Source organism: Ovis canadensis, chromosome 14, assembly GCF_042477335.2.
Source record: "Ovis canadensis isolate MfBH-ARS-UI-01 breed Bighorn chromosome 14, ARS-UI_OviCan_v2, whole genome shotgun sequence".
NCBI classification, from domain to species: domain Eukaryota; kingdom Metazoa; phylum Chordata; class Mammalia; order Artiodactyla; family Bovidae; genus Ovis; species Ovis canadensis.
The window spans coordinates 49,302,889-49,317,286 of record NC_091258.1 but is presented as its reverse complement, the minus strand read 5'-3'; the positions used below and the strand labels follow the sequence as shown (position 1 = coordinate 49,317,286).

The 14,398-nt window shown below is 40.1% G+C and overlaps 1 protein-coding gene across 2 annotated transcripts in view; it reads right to left on the bottom strand.

Annotated features, from left to right (window-relative positions):
• Nucleotides 1-14,398, bottom strand: part of TANGO6 (transport and golgi organization 6 homolog) — a 180,541-nt gene that overhangs the window by 160,349 nt on the left and 5,794 nt on the right. Inside the window, exons 2-4 of one of the 2 annotated variants that reach the window (XM_069550149.1) lie at nucleotides 6,381-7,024; nucleotides 4,099-4,215; nucleotides 1,816-1,957 (exon numbers count right to left, since the gene is read on the bottom strand). In XM_069550149.1, the coding sequence (XP_069406250.1) occupies nucleotides 1,816-1,957; nucleotides 4,099-4,215; nucleotides 6,381-7,024 (903 nt within the window). The remainder of the gene's footprint in view (nucleotides 1-1,815; nucleotides 1,958-4,098; nucleotides 4,216-6,380; nucleotides 7,025-14,398) is intronic. The other variant, XM_069550150.1, reaches the window with a different exon arrangement.

The following is a 14,398-nucleotide window of genomic DNA, read 5'->3' as shown; positions in this document are numbered from 1 at the left end:
GTCAAAAATTCATAGCACCTCATGACATAAGGTCCTTAAATTAGAGGAGAAACTATTTTTTTCCCTATTGAAAGTCACTAATTTCTTCTGAAAGATAAACTACCTCCTCGTACTTTCATTTTGATGTTGGTCTCCGGCAAGTTCAGAGGAAAAAATAACACTTAACCATTGTAATTAGAGTATGCATATTATCTGAACGCTAGTTTCTTCTTTGTGCTTATTACTGACATGTTTTAAATGATTAATATTTCTATTATTCTGTCTCTTTATATGCATCATGTCATTCAAACTGCCTTAAACTAGAGTTAGGGAGTAATAGGTATCAGACAAAAGCAGCCCAAGACACTGGTCCCTAAGAGAAGGGAAGCAAACAAGGCAAGCCCCATGAACACCCTAGCCTACTGCCTCGAGAGAGGATTTTTTTTTTTGGTCCATACTACAAGACATGTAGCATGGAGTCTTAACCACCGGACCGCCAAGGCAGGTCCCTAGAGAGTTTTGAGGCCACACCACAGGTAAAGGAGAATCCAGTGAAGCCTGCTGCACTGCTGAATTAAAGAAGAAACACTGTTCAGACTTCAGGGACGTCAACACAGCTAGAGCTTTCAGGGTGAAACAGCAGAGAGGGAAGTCCAGAGGCCAGCAGAGGAATCCTCTCTCAAGTCTTCTGCAGAGTGTGGTGTATGTGTGTGTTGAGAGAGAGGGAGAGCGACAGAGAGAGAGAAACCCAAGGCAAGAAACACCAGAAAGGAGGAGGGAGCACAATCCCCAGAGTTCATGCAGGGCTTGGAATAATTAGTGTTCCTACTAGTGACCATGGAAAGCCTCTTAATACATACAGAATCAAGTAAAATCCCAGAAAGGTATCAATCACCTTAGTATTGGTGCCAAATTACCTTAAGTTAAAGGCTGTTATCCACCCACAGTAACAAGGTTTAAGAGCCAGAACTGAAGGACTCAAAAAAAGAAAAAGAACGAAGGACTCAAACTGATACCAAGAAAATTAACTGCATCCTAGCACAAAGCTCAACGAAGGAACACAACAAAACAGAGCATCCAGCAGTGTTAAATTAAAATGCCCGCTATCCATTCAAAAATTACCAGGCACATCCATTCCAGTGAAATATTTTTTAATATAAGGATTATGGTTAGAAAAAATATCAGAAGACACCTGCTCAAAATGTTCCAAGTGGTTGCTTCTGGGGATGGGAAATGGAGTAGAAAGCCGCTAAGAACTGCTAATTTTCTCTAAAAGCATTACAGACCTATTGATTCTTTAAACTATGTGCATATATAATTTTGTTTAAAAGTCAAAAAATATAAATTAAAAACTACTACCATACTTAGTATGATAATGAACATTTCTTCTCTTAATGAGGACTAAGAGAGTATAACTGGAAACGAATCTAAAATTTCATTCCAAAGCTTTTATCTCTTGGGTATCTCAAGCTTGAGGAGAATGCTTTTGTATTTTAAGTCCTGAGGTGAAGTACTCTTAAGACCTCTGGATCTTTCACAGAGAATTTCTTGGTTTCTATAGCATTTACTTAAATTTTCTGTACAATGTTTTCCTCTGATATTATAACTTACTTGAAACAGTTGACAATATTATGCAACATGAGCAGTGTATTACAACTATTTTGGGGGAAAATAGCAAAAAAATGAGTTTTTTGGGGAAAAGGAGTTCACTGAAGTTTAACTTTTCACGCCCCACAAAGGCACAAACAAAGTCTAGTCTCCACCAGGTTTTACATTCAAACTCTAGAGACCAATAAAGAAAAGTGGATGCCGAAGTAACAAACGTCTATTTCTTACCACCTGCTCCTTCCAAAATGCCCCGGACTACTGCCTGAACACCGCTGGGTCTCATCAACCTTTCAGAGAGGAGCTGCCCACACAGACGCCGGAGCCATGCTGGGGCCCGACACCTCACTTGCATCTTCCCTTCTGAGCAGGACTGAAAAACGAAGGGAAATGTGTGAGTGAATGTCAGTGTAATGGATAGGATTTTTTTTGTTGTTTTTCAGATAGGATTTACAGAAATTAAAAATATACAAATATACTGAGTCAGACTGATAATTAACAGTACGCTATACAGACTTCAAAAGGGCAAAATTTTTTCTTTTAAAAAAAAGGAGAGGGGAGAGTTCCCTGGTGGCCCAGTTGTTAGGATTCCCTCAACTAGGATTCCTTCGACTTTTGCTGCCATGGCCTGGGTTCAATCCCAGGTTGGAGAACTTAGATCCTGCAAAGCCATCATGGCAAAAAAAAAAAATCTTTATAAAGAAAAAAAAAATCTTTGTAAACATTTATAAAATCTTCTTCAGCCTTACTTTTAAGGAAGTAAAAATACAATGAAACTTCTTCAAAAAATATCAAGTGAAATTTCAAACCCAGAAATATACAAATATGTTTGTGAATAAAATATAGACTTGGGGGACACAAGATCCATGTAACCAATCTGAATGCAGTCCTTCCAATCAAATGCAGCTTCCAAAGAAGACTCACCACTAAGAGGAGAGTCCCCAGCGGTGAGAGGGCACTCCTGGCCTCTGAGGTCGTAGCTACTCTGATTCCTTTTGACATAGCAGCTTTAGGAAGAGTTAGATTTCCTCAAGAACTCCTTTTTGAGAGTTCTGCGGCACCACCATCAACAAAACAGTCTTGCTGTCCCTTATTTTGGGCTGGAGTGCAAATTAGAGTGTGGTCATTCATTGTGTTTAACTGTGTTTTATGTGTGAGCATAAAACTCAGTGAAGGAAACATTTAACCCCACACTAGCCTGTTCTCTCTTTTCCAATCATTAATAATTAAAGAAATCTGTGGGGGTTGATGTGCCATGCACTGTGTTAAGTACCCCACACACAATCTCAAAAGGGACTTCATCAGGAAGGTGCCGTTGTCATCCCCATTTTATGGGTAAGGAAAGTGAGGGATGGAAAGGCTTACTAATTCAAACAACTGCACACTGGGGTTGAATTCCAGTGTGCCTAACTCCTGGGCCTCTGCTTTCCACCATGTCCTTATAATGTATTTTATTTCATCTGGCAAACTGTGGACTCACTCAGAGAAGCAGGGCATGAGCAACAGGGTCCCAATATGAGGCTCTAGTAATATTCGAGGGATGAGATGAAAATGACTTCGGCAAGGAGATGTCTTTGTAGTCAGCTTCAGCTGGTCCTACAGTTAACTGTTTTGACCCTTCATGCTTTTAAAAAAAAAAAATACATATTTATTTATTTGGCTGAACCAGGCCTTAGTTGCAGCATGTGGGATCTAGTTCCCTGCCCAGGGATTGAATCCAGACCCTCTGCATTCAGAGCACAGGGTTTTAATCCCTAGACCACCAGGGAAGTCCCATCCTTTGGACCTTCATGCTTTACTCATCTAAACTCGTAACTAAAATTTAGGTACTAAAAGAAAATAGATAATTCCAGCTACATCACCAAATTGAATAATTTCAGATAAATAATTACTTTTAAGGAAAAAAGAAACTATATTATGCTGAGCAGAATATATACTATTACATTTTTACTCTAGTTTTAATTCCTTGACTTCAAATACTCCATTCAAAGAATAAGAATACTCCATTCTACTTTTGCCAGAAGAATACTATCAAAACACAGCCAAATTTTAGTTTTAAAAAAAAAGACCCAGTTTGAGAATGAATAAAATATATTTTTGTCATAAGCCCTAAAAAATTATCACAATATTATTGGGAAAAGTGTCCATTTTTCATTAAAAGAAAAATTCCTTAAAATTATCCCAGGCAAATACCATTTAACAATCTAAAAGATGAAACAGGATTCATTTAGACTAATTTCCAGGAGAAGACAGTTGCTTAGTCACTCAGTCGTGTCCAACTCTTTGCAACCCCACAGACTGTAGCCAGCCAGGCTCCTCTGTCCATGGCATTTCCCAGGCAAGAATACTGGGGTGGGTTGCCATTTCCTTCTTCAGGGGATATTCCCCACCCAGGGATCAAACTTGGGCCTCCTGCATCGCAGGCAAATTCTGGCTAAGCTACCAGGGAAGAAGACAATACGCTACACTCTATCATTAAAGTTTCACCCACAAGAATCCCCCAGGTGTACATACCTGGGGCGGTCCTCCCTGGAGGATAAGTAATTCTCGGACTGCTAATGGCTGATACACTTGATCCAAGATGTCTCTTAGCGCCTTCCTCGATAGGGCTCTTTCTTCTTCAGTTAACACCTAAAAGAAACACGTCCTTGGCTTCTGTGAGATACAAACCAGGCAAGCAAGAGAAGATAATGCTGTGCAACAGTGAACAAAGATGCTTGTGAGGGGAGCAGGAGGCCAACTTCTGTTGCCTCTTTTTTTTTTTAACTTTTTATTTTGCACTGGGGTATAGTCAATTAACAACGCAGTGATAATGTCAGGTGGACAGCAAAGGGACTCAGCCATTTATATACACGCATCGGTTCTCTCTCAAACTCCCCTCCCACTCAGGTTGCCATATAACATTGAGAAGAGTTCCATGTGCTATACAGTAGGTCCTTGCTGGTTACCCTTTTTAATTCTTTTGCCTCTTGGTTTCCTTCCATTCAGAGGAAGCTATAATAAGGACACACTCCTGGCCCCCTCTCCATTCCCTCACCCACTTCTGGGCAGGAGACTGCATCCACTCATCTGATTGCTGAGTTCTGGCACACACAGCTCGCTCCTCTTCAGTCCCTTGGGCATGAGTGCACAGTCTGTTCTGCTCTTCTGTGCCACAGATTTTTCAGGGGCATGTCCTCTGCACTGGGGCAGAAGGAGCTGCAGTTTTCTAGCACCCTTTAAAACTGGGTGAGAAGTGCATTTCGTTGTGGAATGCACTGTTAGGAGACCCATGGGTCTCTCTCTATAGACCTTCCAGCTCTGCCTTGATGAGTAATAAAGGTGACATTCTGATTTGTCATCTCTTACTCTGTTAACTGTCCTTTCATTCATTCAGAATCTGGGCAGCAAAGAGGGTGCTGTTTAATCGGGTCCCTGCTCCAAGCCACAACAGACTGACCCCTTTGGAAGCTTCACAGTCAAGACTCAGAATCCTGCTCGATATGATTTAGTAAATTGTGATGCAGATGCTGATCAGAGCAGGAGCTGTTGCGGAACTTGTCCAGCTTCATACGGTCCACCCACCATGTCTCCCCTTCTCCTTCCACCCCATCACTTGGTCCTTTCTGTGTTTCCCTTTTCTTTTCTCTCTTCTGCCTGAGACCTCTGGGTACTGCTTAGCTCAAACAACAGTCATAAGACCTGCTCCAGACCCCTCATCTCAAGGAAGTGCAGGTAGCAGGCACTGATGGAGCTGTCAAGACGCACACCCTGTTGTAAGGAGCAGAGAGCTCTGCTCCGCAAAACATAAGGGCACTGGAGGAGACCATAATTTCAGTGACTACTCAGGTGACGATGGCTTTTAAATGTTTTCTGTTTTATTTTCTTTTGTGAGCACAGGGGGAACAAACAGAAAAGGAACAAGTTGGAAGGTGACACAGAAAGGCTGACAGAAAGATGAGCTGAGTGGACATGATAAAATCTGGATGCAGGAGCAAAGGAGTTACACTGCATGTGACCCTGGTGACATTTGTACCTTAACAGCGTCTTCTGTTTGGGTTCCTGTGCTAAGGCTGGCAGTGCTCTCATGGGGAAGCAGTGGTCCCTGTTATGGTGCACTTGTGAGTCTTGTCTCCCCAGTGACTGTGTGAGCTGTTGGAGAAAAGGGCCACATCTAACGCTTCTGTATCCTTCACATCACTTTATCGTCCAGACGCTCAAATCCTTACTGACTGGCAACAAAACACTTGCCTGTACCCTCAACACCTAACAACCAACAACTGACTGGATTGTGGAGGGAACCCAGTGCTTGTATACTTCATCTCACTTAATCTTCCCAAGAACTTAATGAAGGAGGCGTAAACAGTTTAATATTAATATTAGTAGTAGTAACTTTTTGGTGAGCACTGCTGGGTATTGGGCCAGGTAACTTACACACATCATCCTTATTCCTCACAGCCACCTTCCAAGGTGGGTATTGTTTTTTTTCTCAAGGCAGGCATTAATAAACACATTTTACAAAGTTGGAAAGAAACAGAGATTCAAAGAAATAGCTTGCAACAGCTGTTTCAAAAAATGGAAAGAAGGGAACAGGTGAAATGGACTCTCCAGGAGTGAAAGGATTTGTATTTAATAAATGAAAGATCCAACCCCCTAAAAAGATTCGTCTATCCACCAGAGATACTTAGGCATTTAATAAAAATTCTAGGTCGTTCCATCAGCACTTTTCCAAAGAACTCAGATGATCTCTTATAGCAACCACATACAAGGACACACAGATTCTCACACACTCTCTTTCTCTCCCCATGGATGCTTACCTCTTCCTCAGGACTCAGCGATGACCTCTTGCTTGGGCAGAACCCCAGCTGGCACAGACCTGCTGCGATATCCCCCAAATGGCGGCAGAAAACCAGGCTTCCCAGAGACGCATGCTGAGCAACACTGAGGAGGGCCCTGCAGCTTGTGTACAGCCTCCGGGTTGCGCTGGGAGCAGTACTGAGACACACCACGTCCTGAACAACGGCCCCAAACTCAGTCCTGAATCTCAGAGGGACTCCAACGCCGGGCGTGAGATAGGGGCAGACACCCAAGGTCACTACAAACTGCAAAACCGACTGGACAGTCTTTTGCTGGGAGACGCTAAGCGTATCTGGGCTCAGGGCAGGAGCAGTTTCTGGAGTCTTTGGGTTGGGTTTACCTGGATTGAAATCAGCTGCCAGGCGGAGCATGGTTTCCTTCAAGCACAGCAGCAGCAGTAAGGTCTGGGAGGTAAAACGCCAGGTGACATCCACAGAGTCTTGCGGCCATTCTGCCTCATGAGCAATTTCATCCCGTAGGAGTTTCAGTATCTTCCAGTGAGGATCTTTCAGAAACTTGTCCTCCAAAGCAGACAGGTTAGATTTTAAAGTAGCCAACAGGATATCATGTTTCGTGATCTGCAGTGAATTTGAGCCTGATCCTTCTGAAGAAAAATCAATCAAATTACATACATGGAAAACAAATTGTGCTTCCCTCCATGAGGAATGCCTTGCCCACTCCAGTTCATATTCTGAAGCCTGACTCAGATGTCATTACTTCTAAAAAGAGGGCCCCCAACTGGGCCTCCCCAGCCAGGGCAGAATTCAAGACCACATTTCCTGCCTTACCACAGCACTTTGCATGTAGTTAGAATTATGTACATAACACATTATATTGGGTTAGCCAAAAAATTCATTTGGGTTTTTGATAGCATCCTATGGAAAGACCTGAGAGAACTTTTTGGCCAACCTAATACTTCATGGAGTTTGTTTCCATTCCCCACACATTCTGAGGGGACAGGGTGCTTGCTGCCCCAGAACCAAGAGGCCAGATCTTAATCAACTTACTGGGCTGAAACTATAGCGAGAACAGAAATCTAAAAAGGTAAACATTTACCACAGAAGGCTTATTCAAGCTGTTCTAGATCCCAGGGAAAAGGCACTGAAGAAAACAAAGTCCTTTCCATCATAAAATGACAACCAGTGAGGCAGATCACAGAATATGGACATGGGATGCAAAGAAATTAATTCAATCACACACACTCCCTAGTATCTAGTCTCAATTTTTCCTGAACTCTCCCCAAGTGGTCTTTACTGCCCTCTGCTGGCGAAGGACATCCTTGCTGACTCCCTCCTTGAAACGCTCCTCTCTTAGGTTCTGGGGCAGCAAGCACCCTGTCCTGGTTTTTTTCCTCCTACCTCAGTGGCCATCTCGAAACGTCTCCTCTACTGGCTCTTTTCCTCTACTAGATATCAAAGTGCTCCAAGGCTTGTCCTGAACTCTGGATTATCTTCCTTGACAGTCTTATTCAGGCCTAGGTCTAAAAATGAGCTAAAAGCTGCTGCTGCTGCTGCTGCTAAGTCGCTTCAGTCGTGTCCGACCCTGTGCAACCCCATCAACGGCAGCCCACCAGGCTCCCTCGTCCCTGGGATCCTCCAGGCAAGAACACTGGAGTGCGTTGCCATTTCCTTCTCCAATGCATGAAAGTGAAAAGTGAAAGTGAAAGTCACTCAATCGTGTCCAACTCTTAGCGACCCCACGCCCACCAGGCTCCTCCACCCATGGGATTTTCCAGACAAGAGTACTGTAGTGGGGTGCCATCACCTTCTCCGGAGCTATAAGCTAACAGCTTCCAAACTTACATGTCTGGCCCACGACTACTTAGAGCCCATGACTCTAAGTTTCAGAGACATATTTCCAACTGCTGAATGAAATCTCCACTTGGATATTTCTTAGGCTTTTCAAATTTAACAAATTACTGACTCTCACAGGTACCTTACACTCCTAAGTACAATCTAACCTGGTTACCAACTGGTAACATCTCCACCTTTTTCTTTTATCCAACCCATCACCAAGTCTTTCCTGTTCTGCTTACTAAATCATTCTCAAATTTATTCATTTTTATCCATCTCACGACTACAACCTTTGTCGAAGCCATTGACACCTTTAAACTGAAGTACATCAGAACCCTCTTGCCTGGCTTCCCTACTTTCACTCTCCCAAAAATTTACTTTTCACACATCAGATCCTCTTAATATTTAAAACAGATTTCTCTTGAGAATTCCCTGGCAGTCTAGTGGTTTCCAATATTGGAGCACGGGTTCAATCCCTAGCCAGGGAACAACCTAAGATTCCCACATGCCACACTGTATGGTCAAAAATTAAAAGTAAATAAATAATAAAATAGATTTCTCTTGGTAGAAGCACGCACACACATTCCTGACATATATACACCTAAAAGCAGAAATGCTGAGACACAGATATCCGGAATCGCAATCTAAATATTATCTCCTCAGAGGTGGCCTTCCTTGACCACTCTAAAAGCCATCCCCCACACTCTTAACTCTGTGATAACACCCAATTTCTTTCCTCTATAGTACTTATCATAATCAGTAATTATTTTATTGGTATTTACTTTCTTTCTTCTCTATTAGAATTTAAACTTAATGACAGTGGGTACTACATCTCTCTTGTTTGGTGGGTGCTTTGCACAGCTGACATAAAGTAAGCCCCAAACGAGTATCTGTAGTTGATTGAGTAAAAGAATGAATGAAGAGTGATAATAATGATCTCCTCAGAACTCCTATAAGACCAAGCCTCTCACAGATAACTATCAACTCTGAACAAAGAGTAAAAAGCAAATATCTGAAGATGCCTGAAGGTGATGAAAGGGAACAAAAACTAGAGAAGGCACCCAGGAGGAAAAAAACAGCACTGAAGAAGCCTCCTGCTTTTCAGTCTGGCATCAGGTCTTTGCATACCAAAAACACGAGAAGAATTTCATCTTACTGACTTGAGAACCAAAGCACAGAATTCAGGGCAACTACAGCAGGTGGAAAATAAGAAATTTCAGAAAGTATAGAACCAGAGAGGAAGAGCTCCCAGTTCTGCATTCAGTCAGTTCAGCTCAGTCGCTCAGTCGTGTCAAACAACTCTTTGCAACCCCATGGACTGCAGCACGCCAGGCTTCCCTATCCATCACCAACTGCTGGAGCTTGCTCAAACTCATGTCCATCGAGTTAGTGATGCCATCCAACCATCTAATACAAACTGCTTAAATCTGTGGCTAATCTTTGCACTAAGCATCTATGGGAAGCACTTTACATACCTCAGCTAAAATGGAAAGAACTGAAAAGAGCTGCTGCCCATTGCAGAAGAGACAGAGCTCAGAGTATGAATCAGCCAAATGAACTGCCTACTTTAGGGAACTCCCTGGTGATCCAGTGGTTAGGGCTCAGCACTTTCACTGCCGTAGGCCCAAGTCTGATTCCGAGTCAGGGAACTACAATCCCACGTCATATGGCATCACATACACACACAAAAAATGCCTACTTTAAAACAAAACCAAGCCAAAGAAGATCAATCTTCTCCAGAGGACTGCAACAGAATCTAGAGTTTCAACAGAATATCCTTCATGATGTCAATGATACAATCCAAAAGTCCTAGACCAGATGAAGAAACATGAAAACGTGATCCACCTCAAGAGAAAGACAATCAAGTAGAGACTGATCCAAGATGACCCAGGTGTCAGACTGAGCAGACAAAGATTCTCAAGCAACTCTTATAACTGTGTTCAAGCATGTGATGGAAAATACTCACTATGAATGAACAAAATACAGACTCTCAGCAAAAAAGTAGCAAGCATTTTTTAAAAACCCAAATGAAAATACTAGAATTTAAAAACAAAATATCTGAATTTTTTAAAAAACTCAATGGATGGACTTAACAGCTTTGAGATGACCCCCCGAAAAAAAGTGAACTTAAAGATATACATACCCCTAGAAATTATCCAATCTGAACAACAAAGAAAAAAAGATTTTATAGAAATAGAGCCTTAGTATCTGTGAACACCATCAAATGATGTATTTGTTTTTTTTTCAAATGATGTATTTGTAATAAAATAGAGAGTAACTAGAATAAAAGGAGAGAAAATGAAGCACAAAAGGATGTGAAGAAATAATGATAAAAATTTTCCAAAATTTAGTGAAGAAACAAATTTACAGATTGAGTAAGCTCAGTGATGCCCAATCAGGATAAGTAGAAAGAAAATCACATCTAGGCATATTATAGTCAATCACTGAAATCAGATAATGATCACACTGATAGAGGGCAGAAATCAACACAATACTGTAAAGCAATCATCCTCCAATTAAAAATAAATAAATTAAAAATTAGACAAAGAGAAAATATTGAAAGTAGTCAGAAAAAAGCAGTCAGCATAGGAGACGAATGCTATGAATGACTGTGAACTCACAAGCAATGACTTAAAAGCTAATGGAAAACACTGAAGTGGTAACAGGGTAAAAAACAAACAAAAAACAACAACAACCACCTGATGTGATGACAGGAGGAAAAAACCCACCTATCAAGTCTCAATGCTATATCCAATAAAAAGTAACCTTCAAAAATGAAAGGAAAAGGAAGAAAAACTAAGATAACTGACTGCCAGCAGATCTGGAACACAAACAAATGCTAAAGGAAGTTCTTCAAGCTGAAGGAAAACAGTACTAGATGGAAACCTGGGTCTTCAGGAGGAAGGAAAAGCATCAGAAATGGTAAATATGTGGCTAAATATAAAAGATTCATTTGTTTCCTCTTTATTTGTTTAAATATATATAACTGTCTAAAGTAAAATCTATAAAACTGTATTATGGGGTTTATATCTTATATAGATACAATAAACACGAAAACTATAGTATAAAAGCCAAAAGGGGTGGAAGGCTATGAAAGAACCCTCACAGTTACAAGGTTTTCATGTGTCCTATGAAGTGGTACAAGATAAATTCTAAGCAGATTGTGAAAAATTATGATGTATATTGTAATTCTAAGATGACTACTAAAAATGTAATGCAAAAAGGTGGGTCATAATAAAATGCTGAAAACATAAATGAAATCAAACAACAATAGATTTCAAATCTAAAGTTAATATATCTTCTAAGAAAGATGCAACTGATGATAACTAAAAGGGTGTTCAACAATACATTATTTATAATAGTGTAAAATTAGAAATACATGTTGAGTAAATTATAGTTTACCTGTATCTAACACACTGTATTTTATATGTAACATTTGTTTTGCTTATTATCGTCTCTCCACCAACGAGAACAAAAATTCCTTGAGGACAAGGATATTGCTGTTTTGTTCACTGCTATGTTCTCCTTGCCTGGAACAAGGCCTGTCTGACACAGTAGCTATTCAAAATAAGCAGTTATTTATTGAATGAATGAATGAATGACGGATGGATTATTTGAAGCCATTCATTATACTATGATGAACATTATTCAATGACATGTTCACTAAAAATATTCTCAAGTGAACAGAGCATGAAATACTACATGGGGAAAAGATATGAACAGTTTACAGAAAAAGAAATGCAAATTGCTCTTAAACATGAACATATGATCAACCTTGCTCCTAAGAGAAAAGTAAATTAAAACTATACTGAAATATCACTTCCCGTCTATCAAGTGGCTAAAATCCAAATGTTTTTATAACACATTGTGTGCTTTGGGGAAACACACACTTTCATACATGGCTGGTAAGAGACTAAAATGGTACATTCCCTAAGAAGAGAAATTTGGCAATATCTAACAAAATTATATAGGCATTTAACCATTGGCCCAGCAATCCCTCTTTTAAGAGTCTATCCTATAGATAGACACACAGGCAAAAATGCAAAGTGACATACACACAAAGCTTCTCACTGCCATACTGTCAGATATGCAGCAGTAGGGAAGGGATGGGACTCAATCAAAGTGTGCTTTGTCTTGCAGAAGCTAACCCTTAAATTGCACCAAGTGTCTCCAAAAGGTTACAAAACATCCAACAAGACACTGGAGTACAAGCAAAAACACTCAAGCACCTGTTTGCTTTCAGTTTTGGGCCACCTAGAGTAACCGCTGCCTCTTTATAATGCTTACAGATGATCATGCCTGCCCTTTCATGAATATGCATGCCTCCCAGGCTTAAAACTACCCTGGTCCAGTGGTTAAGGGAGATAGTGCTTTGAGGCCTATTTAACACAGAACAAACCTGACTCCATATTGGGTCTCTTCCTCTAGCTCTAATCTTTGTGCCCTAGGACCTGAAATATACACCATAGCCTTTTCTCTACCTCCTAGGTTTGACCTTTAAAGGTGTAACTCTTTTCCACTTATACAGAGATAAAAAGTTGCAGAAAAAATAACATTTCTCTCCATTGGAGGTTTATAGGAACATCATGGCTAGATCAACAACTGCGCCAATTCTGCAACAAGCCAAACCCTATCCCCTTTTAGTAAAAAAGAAGCCTGAATTCTAACTAGGTTAAGATGGTTTCTTGGTACCACCATAGCTTGAACTTGGTAACACTATCTCCCTGACTCCTTACTTGTCACCTGTAATAAATGCTTCTACTTTAAGAAAGTACTTGGTGTGTTCACTAAGGACCCCAAACCCACTGAGTCTGGTAAAAGTATTTTTTTATATTAACAAATGGCTTAAAACAACCCAAATATCCATTCATAGAGAACTGATGAATAAACAGTGGCATACTGACATAATAGAATACTATACAGCTGTAAAAGGGAAAGAGGAAGATTTCCACGTACCACTATGCAGCTATCTCTAAGGCATACCGAATTTTAAAAGGTATAGAAGAATGTATATAGTATGCTAACTTTTGTGTTAGAATGGGAAGGTACACAGATTATTTTTATTTTTTAAAAGTAGTGGAAGAACAAATTAAAAATTCAGTATAATGAACTGTCTATACAGAAATGGAAAATAATCAGTGGGAGTAGACAAGGATCAAGGATAAATGTATCCAGTTTTAGAGTTTTCCTCTTAAAGCACTGAATGTTTCTCATGAGCTTCAAAGGTGGGCTACTAGTAAAGAATCCGCCTGCCAATGCAGGAGATGCAGGAGACATGGGTTCAATCCCTGGGTCGGGAAGATCCCCTGGAGCAGGAAATAGTAACCCACTCCAGTACTCTCGCCTGGAAAATTCCAGGTACAGAGAAACCTGGTGGGCTACAGTCCATGGGGTCACAAAGAACTAGACACGACTGAGCACACGACGTTTTTCATAGATTTAAAAAAGAAAAATCAAAAAGAAAATTCAAAATATTCCTAAAGATAAAAAACAAATGAACCTAAAAATTCTATACTTTATGTCCAAGGTTGCCAAAATACAAGCTACAGGTCAAATCTGGCCCTTCACCTCTTTCCACAAATAAAGTTTTACTGGAACACAGTCATGCTCATTTATTTACATATTACATATGGTTGCTTTCGAGCTATGATGGCAGATGTGAATAGCTGTAACAGAGACAGTATGGATCACAAAGCCCAAAATATTTACTGCTTGCTTTTTACAGAAAAAATGTTCCAGCTCTTTCTCTAAACCAAATTAGCAGCATAACCACACATATTTCAAATGACTTGAAATATAGAACTTTGTACATCCTGAGGGCAAAAACAAACAAAATCCCTTAGAAACAGTAGGTTTGTTGATGATAGTAATGTTGGACTTTTTATTGTAAAAAATTATATGCATGTGTGAGTATATATGAATATGTGACTATATATTTGCATGCATATATATATAAAGTAAATAACTATATTAATTTTATAAGGAATCAATATTTACAGGTAAGAGAAAAGAAATACAAAGATGAAAATATAAAATACAGTAAAGAAGAATGGCTAGGTGGACAAACACATGTTAAAGAGTCTAGGTCATGGTTACGAGTTTTCATGGTAAAATTCCTTCAACTTTTCTATAAGCTTAAAATTTTTCTTAATGAAATGTTAGGAAAAATTTAAACTCTGTAACAT